Source organism: Halichondria panicea, chromosome 15, assembly GCF_963675165.1.
Source record: "Halichondria panicea chromosome 15, odHalPani1.1, whole genome shotgun sequence".
NCBI classification, from domain to species: Eukaryota; Metazoa; Porifera; class Demospongiae; order Suberitida; family Halichondriidae; genus Halichondria; species Halichondria panicea.
In genome coordinates this window covers 465,678-484,132 of record NC_087391.1, presented here as the reverse complement: position 1 = coordinate 484,132, position 18,455 = coordinate 465,678, and the positions used below count along the sequence as shown (strand labels likewise).

The following is an 18,455-nucleotide window of genomic DNA, read 5'->3' as shown; positions in this document are numbered from 1 at the left end:
TTATAACGATCTTTACCGGGTACATGGTTAGCAAACAAAATCAACATGGCAGCCCTTGACTCTGACACAGACACAGAGAAGAGAGGTAGCATGTCTGAGCACACTGGTCTCCTCCCCAGCTCACCCAAGCACACCGCCAGTGCCGCCACAGTCTATGCTTCTGATGGAGAGACACCTTCACAAACATACACAGGAAGAGTGAGCATATTAGTCAACCCTAGTAAACATAAGCACTGTGCTACTTGTCACTACTAGTGTCAAGAGTGTGTTACGATTTAATAGCGTAACAGTATCTAGGTATCAAAGCAATGGCCATAGGGTATTGCTAGACATAACTTGATTGTTGAACATTAATACTAAAAAAGAAAGCTTAGATATTTTGACCCATAAATGTACCAGGGCTCCCAGAAGTCCAGTGAGAGTGATGAAGAGCCAGATGTGGAGTACGCTGGTCAGGGTGGATTGAGGGAGGAGGATGGACGAGGACGCAGGAGAGGAGGGCGGGAGGACGGGGACACAGAGGAGGACACGGCAGTGACAGGGGAAGAGGAGGACAACAAGAAGCAGAGGTGAGGGCTCCTCATTGCTGCTTGTAGGATAACTGTTTTCAGCTCTACATCTTACCAGATTGTTCTTGTTTCTTTTAGCAGTAATTTTTATTGTCAGATCTGTTCAGTAGTTTATACATACGTGTATTATGCAGTTGTGGACTGATAGATGTATGGCGTGGGTTCCTGAAGCTCCTCCCAGAGATCGGGGACGGAGAAGACGATGACAGTGAAGAGTTTGAGGTGGGTAGGGCTTATGAGGCTATGAGGTGGGTAGGGCTTACGAGGCTATGAGGTGGGTAGGGCTTACGAGGCTATGAGGTGGGTAGGGCTTACGAGGCTATGAGGTGGGTGGGGCTTACGAGGCTATGAGGTGGGTGGGGCTTACGAGGCTATGAGGTGGGTGGGGCTTACGAGGCTAGGATTATACCCTCAACATATTATAATACAATGAGAAGTTCCAGCTACATGTGATGTATAAGTGGTAGAGCTTGTTTGTACAAGTACTTGTAATAAAACCTAGATATTAAAAATGTTACTGATAAATTTCTCAAATCTAGACATGTGTACATTGCCATGTGGTAGTTCCAACCCTCCCCCTACAGAGTGCCCTAAAGGCAGGAGCACAACAGATAGTACACCTGATCATCCCAGTGACCATCTGCATGGCCATAGTGGTGTTGTTTGAGCTGACGGTGGCAGTCAACGACAATGTCCAGTACTCCACCTTGTGAGTGTGTGTGGGGTGTGTGTGTGTGTGTGTGTGTGTGTGTGTGTGTGTGTGTGTGTGTGTGTGTGTGTGTGTGTGTGTGTGTGTGTGTGTGTGTGTGTGTGTGTGTGTGTGTGTGTGTGTGTGTGTGTGTGTGTGTGTGTGTGTGTGTGTGTGTGTGTGTGTGTGTGTGTGTGTGTGTGTGTGTGTGTGTGTGTGTGTGTGTGTGTGTGTGTGTGTGTGTGTGTGTGTGTGTGTGTGTGTGTGTGTGTGTGTGTGTGTGTGTGTGTGTGTGTGTGTGTGTGTGTGTGTGTGTGTGTGTGTGTGTGTGTGTGTGTGTGTGTGTGTGTGTGTGTGTGTGTGTGTGTGTGTGTGTGTGTGTGTGTGTGTGTGTGTGTGAGTGTGTGTGTGTGTGTGTGTGTGTGTGTGTGTGTGTGTGTGTGTGTGTGTGTGTGTGTGTGTGTGTGTGTGTGTGTGTGTGTGTGTGTGTGTGTGTGTGTGAGTGAGTGAGTGTGTGTGTGTGTGTGTGTGTGTGTGTGTGTGTGTGTGTGTGTGTGTGTGTGTGTGTGTGTGTGCGTGCGTGCGTGCGTGCGTGCGTAAACATGTGCCTTGGAAAATGACTTACACTTAGAAAATAAATTGTACCAGGAGTCCTGATTGTACTAGGTACTGCTATGATAGTTTATTCCCTGTCTTCATTCCATTCCAGAGAGTATCTGATTCCTGAGTCCAATGCTGGTGACAATAGTGGCCTCCTGTTCATTATAGCCGTTGCTAATGCTGCCATTTTCATCGTGATAGTGATTGTCATGACTGTCGTATTGGTGCTGCTCTTCAAGTACCGCTGTTACAAGGTGGGTGTGGCTAGCTTACTCAAGGTGGGTGTGGCTAGTCTACTCATAGTGGGTGTGGCTAGTCTGAATATGTATGGAATTGACTCATATGTGTTTTCCCATTCAGGCTATATTTGTGTGGCTGCTCGTGGCCTCTGCACTGCTGCTCTATGTGATAGCAGGCGCCTTCTTCGTGTGAGTTGTGTGTGGGTGTGTGGGTGTGTGGGTGTGAGCTGTGTGTGGGTGTATAGCATTGTCCCTAGCACTATGTACTTACGTGTGCCATTTTTTGATCTCTCAGTTGCTTTTAAAAATTCACTTTGAATAAAAGCTTACAAAAGCTTACACATGTACATGTGTATGTATTCATAATGCATGTATCATACTGGTACTGTGCCTCTTGTGTCTCCCTCAGTAATATCCTGCAAGTGCACAACCTGGTTATAGATTGGTTCTCATTTGCGTTCTTCTTATGGAACTTTGGTGCCATGGGGTTGGTGTCCATCCATTGGAAGGGGCCCCTCCGACTGCAGCAGGCCTACCTCATCCTCACCAGTGCATTAGTGGTATGTGTCTGGGTTCACTTTCTTTGACTGTGACACTGTAGTGTGGCTGTGTGTAAGTATTATTACCATGTATCCAGGCAACCACGTTCCTCAAGTACCTGCCTGACTGGACCACCTGGATCCTCCTCGTTGCTATATCACTCTATGGTACTATTTATGTAATGGCGTTAAATATAGTATCTTTGAGCAGTCATAACTTTAGTTTTGTTGGTCGAATAACGTTTATTTTATGATTTTCTGAAAGCTTAGAGAAAGGCCATTCAGATGATACGTTAAAATCAAAAGTCTATTTTCCCCGGATATGGGAAATTATGGGCCGTTACAAATTTGAGATTTGGGCACATCATCTGAACGGGCTCCTTCTAAGATTTCAGAAAATCAAGCAATTATTGAATTTGGACCATCAGAACTCTAGTTACAGAGTCGTATAGTAATTTAAAATGAAACTAAGTCTTACTTGTATACATTCATCTGTACCATTTGACCTCTAATTGCCATCTGTCAGACGTTCTTCCTATCATTCATTACAGATTTGTTTGCGGTGCTCTGTCCTAAAGGTCCTCTGAGAGTGTTGGTGGAGACAGCCAAGGAGAGAAACCAGCCCATCTTCCCCTCCCTCATCTACTCCTGTGAGTGAGGGGGGGGTGCCCCTGCCATTAGTGCATGCTATTAATTCTCTTAAAACCATCAAATATAAGCCTTTCCTGTGATACTTCACTTGCCTAGATATTATTCATTAGCCTCAAATCCAACAGTTGCCCATAATTATACTCTAGTAGTGTTCATTTTCACTGTACACATGTGGCTATACTTTCCTTCATTGTTATGACCAGCGTATGATACATCGTCTGTGTGTTTGATTGTGTATTACCACTCTCTACTCTGCATGTGTCATGTGCAGCTACGATGGTGTGGGTTATAGGAATGGCAGACAATAACGACAAGAAGTCCAACAAGAAGGGAGACGTACCCAAACCACAGCCCCAGAGAAGCGAGGCCACCAACAAAGGTATAACTGTAACTATCACATGATAAGTATAGATACAATGCTACTTGTACAATGACTATTACAGTCTTGTATGTGCATACAAAGCATTCTTTACCTTATGTAGACTTAACACAATGACTTCATTGGATTTATGTCCTATTGTCTCTCCTTCTCATCTGATAGTTGAAGGTTCTATAAATGCTGCTGAGCTGTCAGTGCGCAGGGAAGCTGCTCGTGAGTTGGCCAGGTCCCAGGAGAACCCTGACCTCCGACAGGCGGAGGAGGGGACAGACGGAGATACTAACCAGGGAGATGATGAGCGTAAGTGTGTGTGTGTGTGTGTGTGTGGAGTAGGGGGTGGGGGGTTGCTGGTTATTCTGTTGAAAAGTATTCAGTAATTATTGTAGGCTCTTTATATAAACGTATAAGTTGTGTGTGCTCATTGCTCAGCTTAGTAGTGGTCTTACGGTGTGTTTTGGTATTACTTTAGGTCCAGGGTGTGCATGAAATTGGAAATTTTAAGTCTATCATCATTAATTGTCCCCATTCAGCACGAGGGTTCAAGCTTGGTCTGGGAGACTTCATCTTCTATAGCATTCTAGTGGGTAAAGCTGCTCACGACAGTGATGGAGACTGGGTCATCATCTCCTCTTGCTTCGTGGCCATCCTCATTGTGAGTGCAACAACACCACGCACACTCATTAGCAGGCTTATCAGTGAGCCCTGACCCCCTGTACAGTGACCCCTTGCCCCCCTGATGACCCCTGACCCCTTGTATAGGCTGTACTGTACTGTGCATTGCTTATATACAAGTTACTGACAGATTACCCTGTGTTAAACTTTTGTAACATGATTTAAATTCCTATAGCCCAAGTTAGTGTATATACCAGCTACATGTATGAATGCTCTATTGACCCCCCCCCCCCCCCCCTCCCTACAGGGACTGTGCCTGACTACCCTCATCCTGGGTGCCTGGGTGCAGTGAGGAGAGCACTGCCTGCCCTCCCCATATCAATATTCTTTGGTCTCATCTTCTACTTCACGTCTCGCTACCTCATAGCTCCGTATGGGGCCATGCTGGCCACAACTCAAGTGTTCATATAACCTCTCCCCTGGGTGTGAACTATAACAGTGTGTGTGTGTGTGTGTGCTATTGACATTATTTCGTTTAACTATGCTGTATTATATAATTTTATAATGATTATCTAGTTTGCACTAATGTATCATTGTGTTGTATAATTACCTACAGCCAATTTGAATGTTGTCAGACAGTACGTTAATTGCATGCATGCAAGCACAGTTATACAATCTGCATAACTATATAATTAGTACAGTAGGTTGTACACAGGATTGACAGTGCAGTAGTGAGTTTTCAATTATTGCACAAATTTTGACTCGTGTTTAGACTGCTCTATTTCTGCAGGGAAAGGCCACAGGAAGAAACTGAGTTGACAGATAGCTTAGTTAGCCTTTATCTGCATGTCTAAGTTATGCACTTGTTTCTTCGCTTTTTCGCGCTTTTCTTTTCCTCGCAATTCTAGCAACGTTCACATTGCAAATGTTTTTTAGTTTTGATTATATATAGTGATCAGAGTGACAGATATACCCAATATATATATACATATACACAGGGAACATAATAATTATTATTGCATGATTCACAAAATTAAGGACAGACGATTAACATAGATAGATTTTGTTCAGCATAAAGTATACAGCAACAGAGATCGATCAGTGGGTTAAGAGTTGTGTGGGGTAAATGATAACTAGAGTCCCTGGGAGAAGAGTCGCTCTAATCTGATAGACAGATCCGCAGTGAGTGTGAGGGCATCAAGTAAGTTCTGTAACAGCTCAGGGTCTCTTAGAAATGATACAGGCTCGTAGAGGTAGGCAGTGATGGGTGATTGGGAGAGGAGGCTCACCCAACTGTGGAGGTAGTGGTCTCTGCGAGGGGGGAGCGTAAAATTGATCATGCTATAAGAACAGCTAGTGTATATATTGTACAGCAGTATTGTGTAACATTCACGCATTCAATGTCCAGCATCTTCCCATGATCTAACATACCTCAGTCCCAGACAAAAGAGCTGCATAGCCTGTACAGGTGGGGGAAGCAACAATTAATTAAGCAAATATGTATTAATTGAGTACCAATTATCGCTACAACAATACTGCATAACAGGAAGGATTTAAATATCAGCCCCCCTCCCACACACCCACACACACACAAACACATACGTACCTTCTCCTCCTTGCCAATGTTCGGGTTGTTTGAATTGATTCTATTCACAGCGTTGATGAACATGTGCTGGGCATGTGCCACAGGGTCGGGGGAGGGGGGCTGCCCCTCCTCATTAGGTGGGGCCTCACTCAACAGCTGCTCGGAAACACGCTCCAACACGTCCCACGGGAAAAGTCGCTTTTTGAACTTGCGAGTGCACTTGAATCCATGGTTGAATACCTGAGGAGGGGAAGGGGGTGTGGTTAGTCTAGCAGGTAACACTGTTAAACTACAAACAAATATCTAATATTTAACGTAATAGCCTGAATAAAGAGGCAGATTTTGAATATTGTGGAGATATAGCAAACAAATAGTGCTCTTGTAATGGAAGGCCTCACTGTGCTAATGCAACTGACTGAACCACTACCAGTCTGCTGGGGGGCTGGGCTTACTGTACCTGTTGCATGCAGGAGAGGAAGCCAGTGGGTCCGTGAATGAGCTGAAGCAACTCTTGCTGTGAGGACACAACACAGAGATATGATCACACACACACACACCAACAACACCATCACCATACAGTGTACGAGACTAGTAACACACTAATAAACGCAATATACAAGACCAGCTTTCTAGTGAGAGGTGTGGCTTACTGTGGCATCCTTCTTCTTTGTTCTGATCTTGTCCATGACGAGCTTGAGGTCAAACTTGAGGTCATTCACTGAACACTCTGCAATGGACGCAACAGCTGTGTTAATGCCACGGCAAACACTTTAAGTGTCTAGGACCTCATTTTAAGAATAGGTTATATGGTAGGAACAGGTGATGACTTACTGTCCTCTGAGTTCTTCCTGGATGCTCTCCTTCTGTTGGGTGATGGAGGGAGGACAGTGTCCACATCTGAAGGGGGGGGGGGGCAAATTTATAAAAACACATTCTATAATTAATTGCACATGTTGGCATTAAGGTATGCTCACTATTTCTATCAACCAGCTACTGTTACAGTATCAAATGTACAGTCATGTTTGGCAGCTGTGTGTGTGTGTGTGTGTGTGTGTGTGTGTGTGTATCATCTCACCCAGAGCGCTCATGGCCCCTGACTTGGCCAGTGTCTGGGGGACTTTGTTAGCCACCAGGAATCTCTCCACACTTCCATCTTCCTCTGATCGGGCAAACCAGTGACCACAGTTGAACCTGGGAGGGAGGGAGAGGGGCATCTCTATACAAGCTTGTTAACACAATTGACTCGAAGTCAAAGTTAAAAAAAAAATAGATCAGATACACAAGCACCATAAACTGTAAAATGGACTGCTACTGTAACATAAGCACAACAATCAAAGAGCCAGGTTAGCTTAGGGTATCAAAGTGCTCAGTAGTTGATACTCTAGAGCCAGCTACGTGCACACACACACACAGCTGACAGTCTCCCTAACCACGCCCCCTTATGTGCATACCTGTAGGTCTGACCGGTGGTGAGGTTATGGACGAGGACCATCTCCACAAAGAGAGAGGGAGTGAGACCAGAGTTATCATGGCCGATACGAAGACATGTCAGGGGACCAAGGTTCTTGCCCTGCAACAGTATTAAAGACAATAAAGCTACTGCTACGTGTACAGTATTACACAATCCAAAATAAGGAATTTGTCACAAGAATTACAAGACAGGTGGTTTCACTATAGCATTTAATTAAGTCTCTCACAGTGATATCGGTCTGATACTCTCCGCGTGGTATCTCCATGACACCAGTCTCTGCCACCTCCCCTCCCAGAGTCACATTGAGACAGGCCGTGCTGAGTCCAAAGTGCTTACCCTCACCCACCACCAGCACTCGATACGTCATGGCTACACAGGGGAGTGAGGGGGAGGGCAATCAAAGCTGCTCTTAAAAATGCACATTGAGATGCTGATTATAAGAGTACAAAAAATGCTGAAATACTAGAAAAAATGGTACAAATCTTAGTTAAGGGGCCTGCTGGCTTTATACGTAGGTACAGTCCACTCACTGGTTGCTAGGAAGCCGGTGGTGAAGCAGCTGAAGTCCCTGGCTGTGAGAGTGAGAAGATGGTAGAGGAACTGTTCTCTCTCCTCATCCGTCCCAATGAATGCATACTCACGATACCGTCGACTATAGGGGGTGTGGTACTAGTAACACATGTACATGTATATACAGGGTACAACATTCATTAGCCCTACTTGTACCTACATCAATTTCTGCTGATTTGGCTCATTTGCAAAGGTTTTCACCAGCAAAAATTCTAGTAATACGGTCACATACTTTATACACATGCAGTGTTACACAATACACATGACCCTCACATGATGCTCCTTGTAGTCCTATATACAATACACATGACCCTCACATGATGAGTTCCTTGTGCTCCAGCAGTGTGGAGAGGTGTCTGGAGAGTGACTTGTTCTCGAGCCCCAGTCTCACCCAGGCTCGGGTACGCCCCACGTCCGTCTTCAGCTCTCGCATCTGGTGCACAATACTGAGAGGGGGAGGGGGGCCATTGTAATAAGCAACTACGTGTACGTGCTGGTGAGCTGGAGGTGCCATATACTTGTACACACCTTCTTGTAGCTGACAAACATGCACGTACACTGTACATTAACCGTTCATGTGAAGAGATAAATTTGTATTTAATAGGACTGATAAACTAGTATCTAAATCTAAGGCAATACTTAATAGCCTACAACACGGGGCCTATATAGCTACAGTATTATAAGTAATTCTTAAGTTGGCTTATTTACAATCTTAACTTCCTCTCCCTTCTCTTAGCAATAGTTCAGGGCAGAGTGTGTGTCTCACCTGAGGTCATCGAGGAGTGTAGAGGAGCGTGGCTGGAGGATGGACTCCACCCGAGATCGTAACTGGGGGGACTGGAACTTTCTTCGTCTGAAGTGAGCTCTCAGTGTCTGTGAGGTACGAGGAGACTCCTCCCCACTACCACTCGGAGCTACACACAGGGGGGAAGGGGAGTGGTCAATAATAATACATTATGGGGGGGGGGGAGTCACAGACTCTGTACATGCAGGAGGTCTACATGCATGTATACAGTCACAATTCTTATTACACACAGGGACTCGCGGGCCATACTTTGAATATCAGTTCTATCAGTTCATATAGTATGGCTATGTACAGACTACAGGGAATCAGAAAAATGATCGACCCTTGATCATTGCTGGAAAGGATGCCGAAAGTTCAAAGTCTATGTGGCTTTGCAGCTCTTTTCTAACTCTTGCAGCTACCACTAGTAGCTAATACATAGAACAGCAGATTTTGCTACGCAAGAGTCTTCAACAGCATTTAAAGTAAGCAAAACTAGCCATAACTCGAGAATGAAGTAATAATTTTGCAATTCCACAAATTTCAATCGTGACTAGAAGCCATTTTGAGATGGCAGGGATGACTTGAATGGTATTGAATCACGAGTATTAATAGAAAAGTGCAATAACAACTTATTGCACACTTTACTGTGCAATAAGTCATTTAAAGTACAGTCACATGACTGGTTGATGGTATAGGTAACATGATCAGCAATAATTGTGTTCTAAATCACTAATTTGTGCAACCATCTAAGGTATCCTATATATACTAGTACACAGCAATAGTTTAGTTATGCGATGCTATAGCTCGCTATGTTCAGATAGTAGTGTGTGCCCTCGTTCTCATTGGCTGTTCCTCCGTGTAATTGTCATCAATGGACTCATGGCCATCCTCCATAAGAGTGTAAGAATCAGATCCTGGGCTGCCCTCTTCTGGGTCAGTGGATAGCCGAGTCTTTTTGTACAACGGGTAGGATGAAAGAACTAAAAGAGGAATTAAATAGAAGAAAGCATTTAGGTAGTTGGGTACGCCAGTATATCTTCTATTAATGAATGTATCGAAAAACTTGATCATACTCAACAAGAGTAAAATTATAACGAGAGTTAAAGGTACAATTCCTAAAAGAATAGACAGAATTTTGAAATGTTTCTTTTTCTGTTTACTTTTCGAAATGGCAATCTTTTTTTTAAGCCACATTTGGGCAGTCAGTTGTCCATAAAGAATGGTTACCGCTATAGCGAGTAGGCCTCCAGCCGTCCCAGCTCCACTAATAAAGTCAAATTCAAATTCATAACATTGGACTGTCTGAGTGTGTGAGTCGTTCAAACCAATAAGAAGGCAATCTTCTATTGGAGATCCACTAGCAGTGAAACAATCAATCTCCTTATTGCAGTCTTCTGTAACCTTGATAATAAAATTCAGCCAGAAAGTGGCTAGTAGAGACAGCCACAGTGCTATTGCAAATGCTCCAATTGCTCGAACATACGCTGTAGTGACTGGGTACCAAACAAGGAGTACTGCTTCTTGCCATTCTCAGTAGTCTCACTCTTGAGACCACCAATTAAAGTGATGTCAATGATGGCTCTCCAAGCTGCTGTAACTGGCTTGTTCCATGACTTTCTATTCACAATTCCAATGGATGAAGAATATAACATATAAATCACATATAGTAAAACTACTGGAGCATACAGTAGACTGATATAGAGCCAAATACCACATCCCTGAAGAAAGGCCATGATCTTAATTCTGACTTTTGAATGTACTGACTGAGTCCAGAACTGTTTTGTGCACCTGTATCTATATTATACATGCATGCACATGTATCTAAGGTATGTATTGTTTACTGTAAGATATTACAGTGTAAGCAATACATTCCTACTCGTCTTGTATACTTATCTCTAGGAGAATGTAAAACATTGTGGGGCAACGTAGATCAGCAACACTCGGTGAACAAGTTTTGCTACACACTCTTCTGAAAAGGCTGCAATGGCATTCCATGTAAGCAAAACTAGGCATAACTCGAAAACCAAGCATTATTTTGCAAATCCACAAATTAAATCCAAGAAAAAATGACTAGAAGCCTATAGAAACTCTTACTTGAACTTTATTGATCCTTAGCAGTTTACACACACAGACACACAAACACACTACCGTATACCTCGCTTGCGCATGCGCACCGAGGCATAATTAAGTGTTACTGTAACATGTAGCTTAGGCTCTATTGTACAAGCAGCCCTCATACAGACCTGTATATTAAGACCCTCCTCCCACACACTGTATATACTAGCTACCAGGGTCACAACAGTACGGTACTCACGAGAGGAGGTGGTCTGCATGGCTAGCGAGGACATGGAGGAGGTTAGGAAGGCGCGGCCAGGGGGTGAGACACGCCCCCTATCTGACGGACTGAAATCCTCTGCCCCTAAACTCTCAGCAAAAGCCATCAGATGAGCCCACAGTGGAGACTTGCTCTGGAGAGTGGGGGGGAGTATTCTACATGATAACTTGAGTCTGATTTTAAAAGTTGTCTATGCATGTACATGTAGAATACAGAACTTCTATACATGCATGTACATGTAGAATACAGAACTTCTATACATGCATGTACATGTAGAATACAGAACTTCTATACATGCATGTACATGTAGAATACAGAACTTCTATACATGCATGTACATGTAGAATACAGAACTTCTATACATGCATGTACATGTAGAATACAGAACTTCTATACATGCATGTACATGTAGAATACAGAACTTCTATACATGCATGTACATGTAGAATACAGAACTTCTATACATGCATGTACATGTAGAATACAGAACTTCTATACATGCATGTACATGTAGAATACAGAACTTCTATACATGCATGTACATGTAGAATACAGAACTTCTATACATGCATGTACATGCAGTTGCTACTGTACATGTGCAATGTATATAATTATATCATATATATACCACAGCAGCTACTAATAGTACCGTATAGCTAGAAATTTCTGCGGCCCAAAAACTCTGCGAATTCTGCGAATGAATGAGTAAACACAGAAATATTATCCGCAAATGCTTATTAACCACGCCTAATTTAACAGAACTTTGAAAGTTTAATTCGCATAAATATTATCCGCAAAAGTCTTTTTACAGCTATTTGCAGAAATTTTGGGCCGCAGACATTTCTAGCTACACGGTATGAGGTGAGGAGGTACTATAATAGCGAGTGCTTACATCTCTCTTCTTGAGACCGTGGCCCCAGATTCTCTCAAGGAGGTCACAGAGGTAGGCTATGTGTGTGTTCTCTTCAATCACGTTCTCGCTCTCTCCACTACTGCCCAGCATGTGTTTCACCTGACAGGGGGGGGGGGTCACATGATGACAACTCAGTCGTAATGTACAAGCCCCAACATACGTGCATGTACATTGTATAAGTGATGTATTAGCAGTGTGTGTGTGTGTGTGTGTGTGTGTGTGTGTGTGTGTGTGTGTGTGTGTGTGTGTGTGTGTGTGTGTGCGTGCCTGCAGTGATCGCTTACCCTGAGTCTACTTTCTCTCATGAGTTGACTCACAAACTTGGCGTGACTGTGAGAGGAGAACAGGCCACTCCCACCACCTGACCCATTGCGACGAGTACGACCTTTGCCCTACAGGGGAAACAACAGACAAGGCTATAAGACTTGCAATGAATTTTCTTGAGGTGTCTCTTAACTTCTAGGGGCTGTGTCTAATACTTTATCAGTTCAGATGGTATGCTCAAATCCCAAATTTGAAACAGGCCATAATTTCCCAAGCTATGAGAGTTACGCAGGTCATGTGATGCCACTTATTGTTGCGCAGGTCATGTGATGTTTACCGGGGAATTCCCCAGCAGCATACTGTCACTGTTGTACTCTCTCTTCAGGACTGAGACCCTGGTTGGAGGGGGGGTGGGCTGCTCCCGGCTGTAGTCATCAGTCTGAGGGGGTACAGCATACAGCATCATTGCTACTATCAAGGCTACTATACAGCTCTATATAATTGTACACTGGCATGTTTTATTGTAATACAAATTTGGGCATGTTATACAAAAATTATTGTAACCATTTTCCTACATTTATTTTGAGCAGTGCTGCATTGAGAGGTGGAAAGGTTCCGTTGGTTGTAGGTATGCGTAGAGGTGCCTCCTTGGAGAGGCCGTGAGGGAGAGGGGCAGTCTCCTCTATCACATCCATGCTCACATCCATACAGCCCTCACTGGACAAACCTACACGTGCATGGGACAGAGAACACAAGTCATTAGTTGGCATTGTCTGAATTGGAGCAATTTGTATATGCATCAAAATAGAACGTACCCACAAAATAAGGTGAAAGGTTTTGGACTTAAACGGAATGGCCATTTGGCAGTTCATGAAATCTATCACCCACTTTACACCAATTTCCTACTTGTTAAACGAATTACTTAAATTGTACCTGACTATGATATGCTAGAGCCTGCACTCACTTGGTATCCTAGACCCAGGTGTGGTAGGTGGTTTGGCCAGCCCACTCTTGTCTCTGTAACTCTCCACTCGAGCGTCAAACAAACTCAGCTGATGCCCAGTCTTGTCCGGGTCCCAAAATGTCACAATCTTTTCGTCGATGAACGAAGTGAACATACAAGATTCGACAAAAGCCGAGAAAAACTCGCTACAATTGGACGGCTGGTCGGAAATAAATGCAGTTTTGTCGAAATTCTGAAATTGTTCTCTGTTTTTTGTCCATTGTTCATGGCTCTGCTGTGGCATGATGATGAAGTTCTCGTAATTTGAAAACTGTTCAACAAAGTAGCTAGCGAAGACGTCTCTAATGACAGTGGCAAAGTCAGCCTCGGATCGATTTGTAGCATAGTCCCATTCTCCTCGTTGGTCCTCTTCCTCGTCATCGAGGTCATACGCCCCCTCGTCCAGTGATGCCGTGGGAGAGAGGGGGGTCTTGATACCCGCTCTGTGGGGGGTAATGATGGGGCAATGTCAGGTACATGTATACATTAACTGAAACTGTATAAAATGGTAGCAGATGTTCACTGTTTGTTAGCTGCACACTATAATTACGTAGTCTTGGGTCTTCCTTCCTACTACTGTATACAGAGGCCATACATACATGTACATGTGTAAGCCGCCATGGCTGTGACGCACACGCACACGCACGCACGCACGCACACACACACACACACACACACACACACACACACACACCACACACACACACACACACACACACACACACACACACACACACACACACACACACACACACACACACACACACACACACACACACACACACACACACACACACACACACACACACACACACACACACACACACACACACACACACACACACACACACACCTTGTGGCTATGTTGATAATGTTAGGGATGTGAGGATTGTTGACAGCTGCCTCTGTGAGAAGCTTCTTCAGGTCAGAGTTGCCCACGTTCTCAGTCAGGTGTTGGACTACTCTGTGTGGGCGTGTTGAGGGGGCGGGGTGTGTGTGTATGAGAACATAAACCTATACACAAGAGTGTCTAGAGCTAATAAATCTACATTGTCAATAAGTGAAGCAGTCAGGGCCAACATAAGCTGCACATCATATACAACTAAGCTTGTATGTTTTGTAGCTACAGGAGTGCCTTATCCTGGTAAGTGCTTGAGGCTGCATAAATGCAAACCACATGGATTTAGGGGTACAAAGGTGCTACCACACGTACACACCTGAGTGCATCAATGATACTTGGTTTCCTGGCTGAGAGAGGGGGTGAGGATGGGAGGTCAGGGAGGTCAGGACAGTTCACTTTGAATGCCTGCACTTTGTCTGACAACTGTAAGATGAGTCTCTCCTCATTGGGCAGAGCTGGCAGCTCATCAGGGCACTCCACACAACCTGTGTCTACGTCCACAGTGCACAGGGACGCCTGTGTGTGTGTGTGTGTGTGTGTGTGTGTGTGTGTGTGTGTGTGTGTGTGGGGCATAAATCATCCATGCCATGTCAATAGAATTTATCAATAGCAGCCAGAGAGAGGGTACCAAGGAACAAACATATTATTTTAGAGTATCAGTCACGAGTGCCCACCAATAGCAAAATTTAAAATTTAATGTACTCTGAATGTTTACTGTCACTAAGGATAATAACCCTACTCACCACGTTTGGGAGGTTGAGATAGCTGTCTGATGATTGGTCGATTCTCAGACCCATGATGTAGGGTACGGGAGCGTCCAGGAACCCTCGTTGGGAGGCAGGTAAGAACGGGACGAAGACATGCGGCCAAGAGAAGGGGAAGAGGAGAGTTGTGGAGCAGTGACAGATGAGCATCAGCTGCTCGTAGTCTGTGGGGGTGTGGTTACATAGTGACACAGCAGGTTACACAGTGACACAGCAGGTTACATAGTGACACAGCAGGTTACATAGTGACATGGATAACTGTATAATTATGAAAGGTACATAGTAAAAGGAAGAAGTAGAGTTGTATTACTTTGACAATAAACATTGCAGATCAAGTGGTACTGTATGGAATTTCAGTGTACACAGGAATGAAGACAATGTTGTTGACATAACACCATTGAGGTATAAAATAACCTGTTACTCCTGGAGTACTACTATTACCCCCCCCCCCACACACACACACACACACACACACACACACACACACACACACACCACACACCACACACACCTGATGCCTTGACGAGGACCTGATGCTCCAACAGTATACAGGTGAGTAGTTTGACTGCGTTCCTCACTCCCAGGATCTCAAAGAAGGTCTTGAATGAGTAATCACAGAGAGGGAACTCGTCTAGTGAGGGACGCTGGCACGTCAGCTTACCAAGGGGACCTAGGGGACCACAACAGTTAACACAACTACAGCTGCCCTCAGTGTTTCAATCCAAAAGCAATCACAGATCTAAACACATCATTAGATAGGCCTTTCAAAGAGCTTCAAAATGCATCTTTTAATTGTGAAAATGCACAATCCTAACTCAAGTTATGAGCACTCAAAGTTCAATATAATATATACAGAACAAAATCCTAGACCAAGCTGACAATATGTACGTATAATAAGCATAATGTGTACAATAAGTCTGTGCAGTAAGCAGTCATCTATATGCAATACACACACAATCTTACATACCTGAGAATTTGACCTGTTTCCCTGGAGAGGGCATGGGCACTTCAAACAGGAGGTTATAGAGGTAGCTCTCCACAGGGAGGGGGGTCACTTGTCTGCCCACGGTCACTGCATACAGCTGCTTCAGGTACACTTTGAATGGCTCATGAATTGGCTCGGAAGTAATCAAACACAAGCACTTGGGGGAATACAATTGGTCCTTATCTCGAGAGAAACAGTAGCCTGCCTCAGAGCTGATTGGAACCCGTTTCTTCTCAATGTATTTCTGTTGAAGAGACTCCAAAACGTTGAGGATTTTAGCGTTTTTGACAGGTTCGTGGAAGGTTAGAACATTTCCGTACGAGTGTGTCCCATTCTCCCTGGTGACAAGGAAGGTGTGGAAGGTAGAGGTGGATGGGTCGGGAAGGTTCTTCTTGAACACGAGGCCCTCAGGCATGCATAGCTGGAAGGGGGGGGGGCAGTTAGCGTACAAATGGTGTATATATTGAGGGGGGTAGAACACGAATGATGTAAATAGTACAACAAGTAATGAAACGGCTGTAGTATTCCAGGCAGTTTAAGAAACTACGTCCATATTCTAGCTCTTACCCAACAACCCTCAAAGCAGTGAACTATAATTATACAGTTTTAGAGTAACACATAATTATAGTGTAGTATCTGGGAAATGACATAACACTACGCACTGTTCTGATGGCCGCCTCATCAAAGTGGTTCCAGCTCAACTGCTTGTCAGGGAATCGTGAGAGGAGCTTGCAGGTGAACGATCGAGAGAGGGGCGGAGTCAATGCAGAGAGACGCCCTAGGGGGGGGAGTGGTTATTAGTTATTCTGACTAATTTAGAAATAGCAATGGGTACAAGCAGACACACCACGAGATGCAAGGCTCACACATAGTTACACGTATACACTGTATACATACAGTAAATATGTCAATAGTTAGTCTGTGAGAGGTAATGTTGTCGGACAAAAATACCAGAATGAAAACACGAGCACAATGTGAGAACAGAGTCGTGCGTATAATAGCTATATGTACATGTAGCCCTGTAGTCAGACATCAACAGAGTGCACTAGAGTGTACTGGACCCAGGTGGTGACACCTTCTCATATAAGCACACACCAACAGCTGCTCACAGTGCAGTGTATACAGTCATCATATGAGGTACTCAGAACAATGAAAATGGCTGACTAAGTAACAGTAAATAAGGCTGAGGGTTGCGTAATGAACACATGTTGGGAGTTTGGATTTCACTATAAGTACACTGAAACAGATTTCCATGGTGACTTAGCGTAGGGATTGCTCAACAACAACAGGAAATAGTGGCTATTTTTAGAAGATACAATAGTCGATCGGATTTCCCTAGTAACAGGATTCATACAGGAAATGAGTACACAGTTACATGTACTGCTAATTTGTGACTTCCTGTGACATCATTCATAGCTCGGTAGAGACAACCGTGAATTACATCAGTTGGGCTGTCTTTTTGAAACCAATGCCTTTGGGACTGACTTCATTTCCAGGGGATTTCAAAATATCTTAGGTGACAATTTATACACAGTTCAAATAGTGCCTACATTACGTAAGGGAGGAAATGGCTGAGTTGTTTTTCTAAACCTTACAGTGTGCAACTAAAAGCAAAGCATGAATGGTTTGTGAAAGCAGACAGAGAAAGTACACAATAAATGGCTTTGATACACAACATAAACAGCATGTGGGGTCTAATGAAGCACATGATTGAAGTATAATATGGGGTGCAATTTGGCACCAAGCACACTCACTCCCACAGGTACATATCAGGCTAATAGATCATCACTGACAAATTAATGATAGCTATAAGGAATGCGTACATCTGTCAATACAGAGAGGTAAGTGGATTACATACACAGAGAATGCGTTAGTAAACACACAACTAGTATATGCCTTGGAGCTAATGTGAGATAATTTAGTAATAATTATACAGGTGTGAAGTACGTTATGGCACAGCAGTTAATTGGTAGAATACTAGAAATGAAAATACTACACACGATTGTAATAGGTCTCTGACTCTACGCCTATCCTAATACAGTGCACTATCACCAGCCAGATAATAATACATATAATTATGTACATGTAGCTAGCTACAGCCTAGCCATAAGCACGGTCATATCGATAGTCATTGCGGCCCAAACTCCTGGCCGGGCTTCTAAGCACATCAACTGACTAGTTTTTAATGTTGACTTTGCATTTATGCAGCCTAAACTTGACTCTAGCTAAGCTCTATAAACTTGTGTGTGAGCCACCAGAGGTGAACAATGTTATCATACATACATGTTAATACCTTCACTGATCTCTTTGTCAAGGTCGTGGCTTAGTCCGCACACGGTGAAGTAGTCCACAAGGTTAGGCATATCACGTTCAGTAATACTTTAATTTATCGGTTGTTTGACAGCGAGTTGCTAGAAGGCTAGGCTTGAGTGTTGGATATTTATAGCTAGCTAGCTAGCTAGCTTGTAAGCTAAGGTAATTATAAACAGCTTAAGATGGTAAAGGGTCGACTCTAAGTAAACAAGATTTTGACCCTTAGACTAGTCCGACTTTTCTCTATTGTAACGTATTATCCTCGCTCCTAGGCCGCACTTACTTCG

General features: G+C 43.9%; 2 protein-coding genes across 2 annotated transcripts; one reads left to right on the top strand and one right to left on the bottom strand.

The window, feature by feature from the left end:
• The first annotated feature begins 3 nt into the window (after positions 1-3).
• LOC135348623 (presenilin-1-like) lies at positions 4-4,903 on the top strand. Its single transcript, XM_064546902.1, is given in 14 exon segments — positions 4-198; positions 400-569; positions 704-791; positions 1,154-1,278; positions 1,967-2,111; positions 2,218-2,285; positions 2,506-2,656; positions 2,734-2,803; positions 3,187-3,285; positions 3,558-3,665; positions 3,828-3,965; positions 4,196-4,317; positions 4,585-4,614; positions 4,617-4,903. Coding segments are annotated over 14 exon segments (1,599 nt in total). The 5' UTR covers positions 4-45; the 3' UTR covers positions 4,749-4,903.
• A 293-nt stretch (positions 4,904-5,196) lies between these two features.
• Positions 5,197-18,339, bottom strand: LOC135348633 (DENN domain-containing protein 5A-like). Its single transcript, XM_064546914.1, has 25 exons — positions 18,149-18,339; positions 16,518-16,633; positions 15,838-16,276; positions 15,382-15,540; positions 14,850-15,034; positions 14,423-14,622; positions 14,059-14,169; positions 13,167-13,648; positions 12,778-12,929; positions 12,540-12,641; positions 12,223-12,330; positions 11,918-12,037; positions 11,005-11,158; positions 8,670-8,817; positions 8,221-8,349; positions 7,864-7,985; positions 7,560-7,702; positions 7,314-7,432; positions 6,938-7,053; positions 6,694-6,759; positions 6,513-6,589; positions 6,320-6,376; positions 5,884-6,102; positions 5,709-5,737; positions 5,197-5,588 (listed from the first exon to the last, which is right to left on the bottom strand). The coding sequence occupies exons 1-25, from the start codon at positions 18,216-18,218 to the stop codon at positions 5,411-5,413; spliced, it is 3,801 nt and encodes a 1,266-aa protein (XP_064402984.1). The 5' UTR covers positions 18,219-18,339; the 3' UTR covers positions 5,197-5,410.
• Positions 18,340-18,455: the final 116 nt, after the last annotated feature.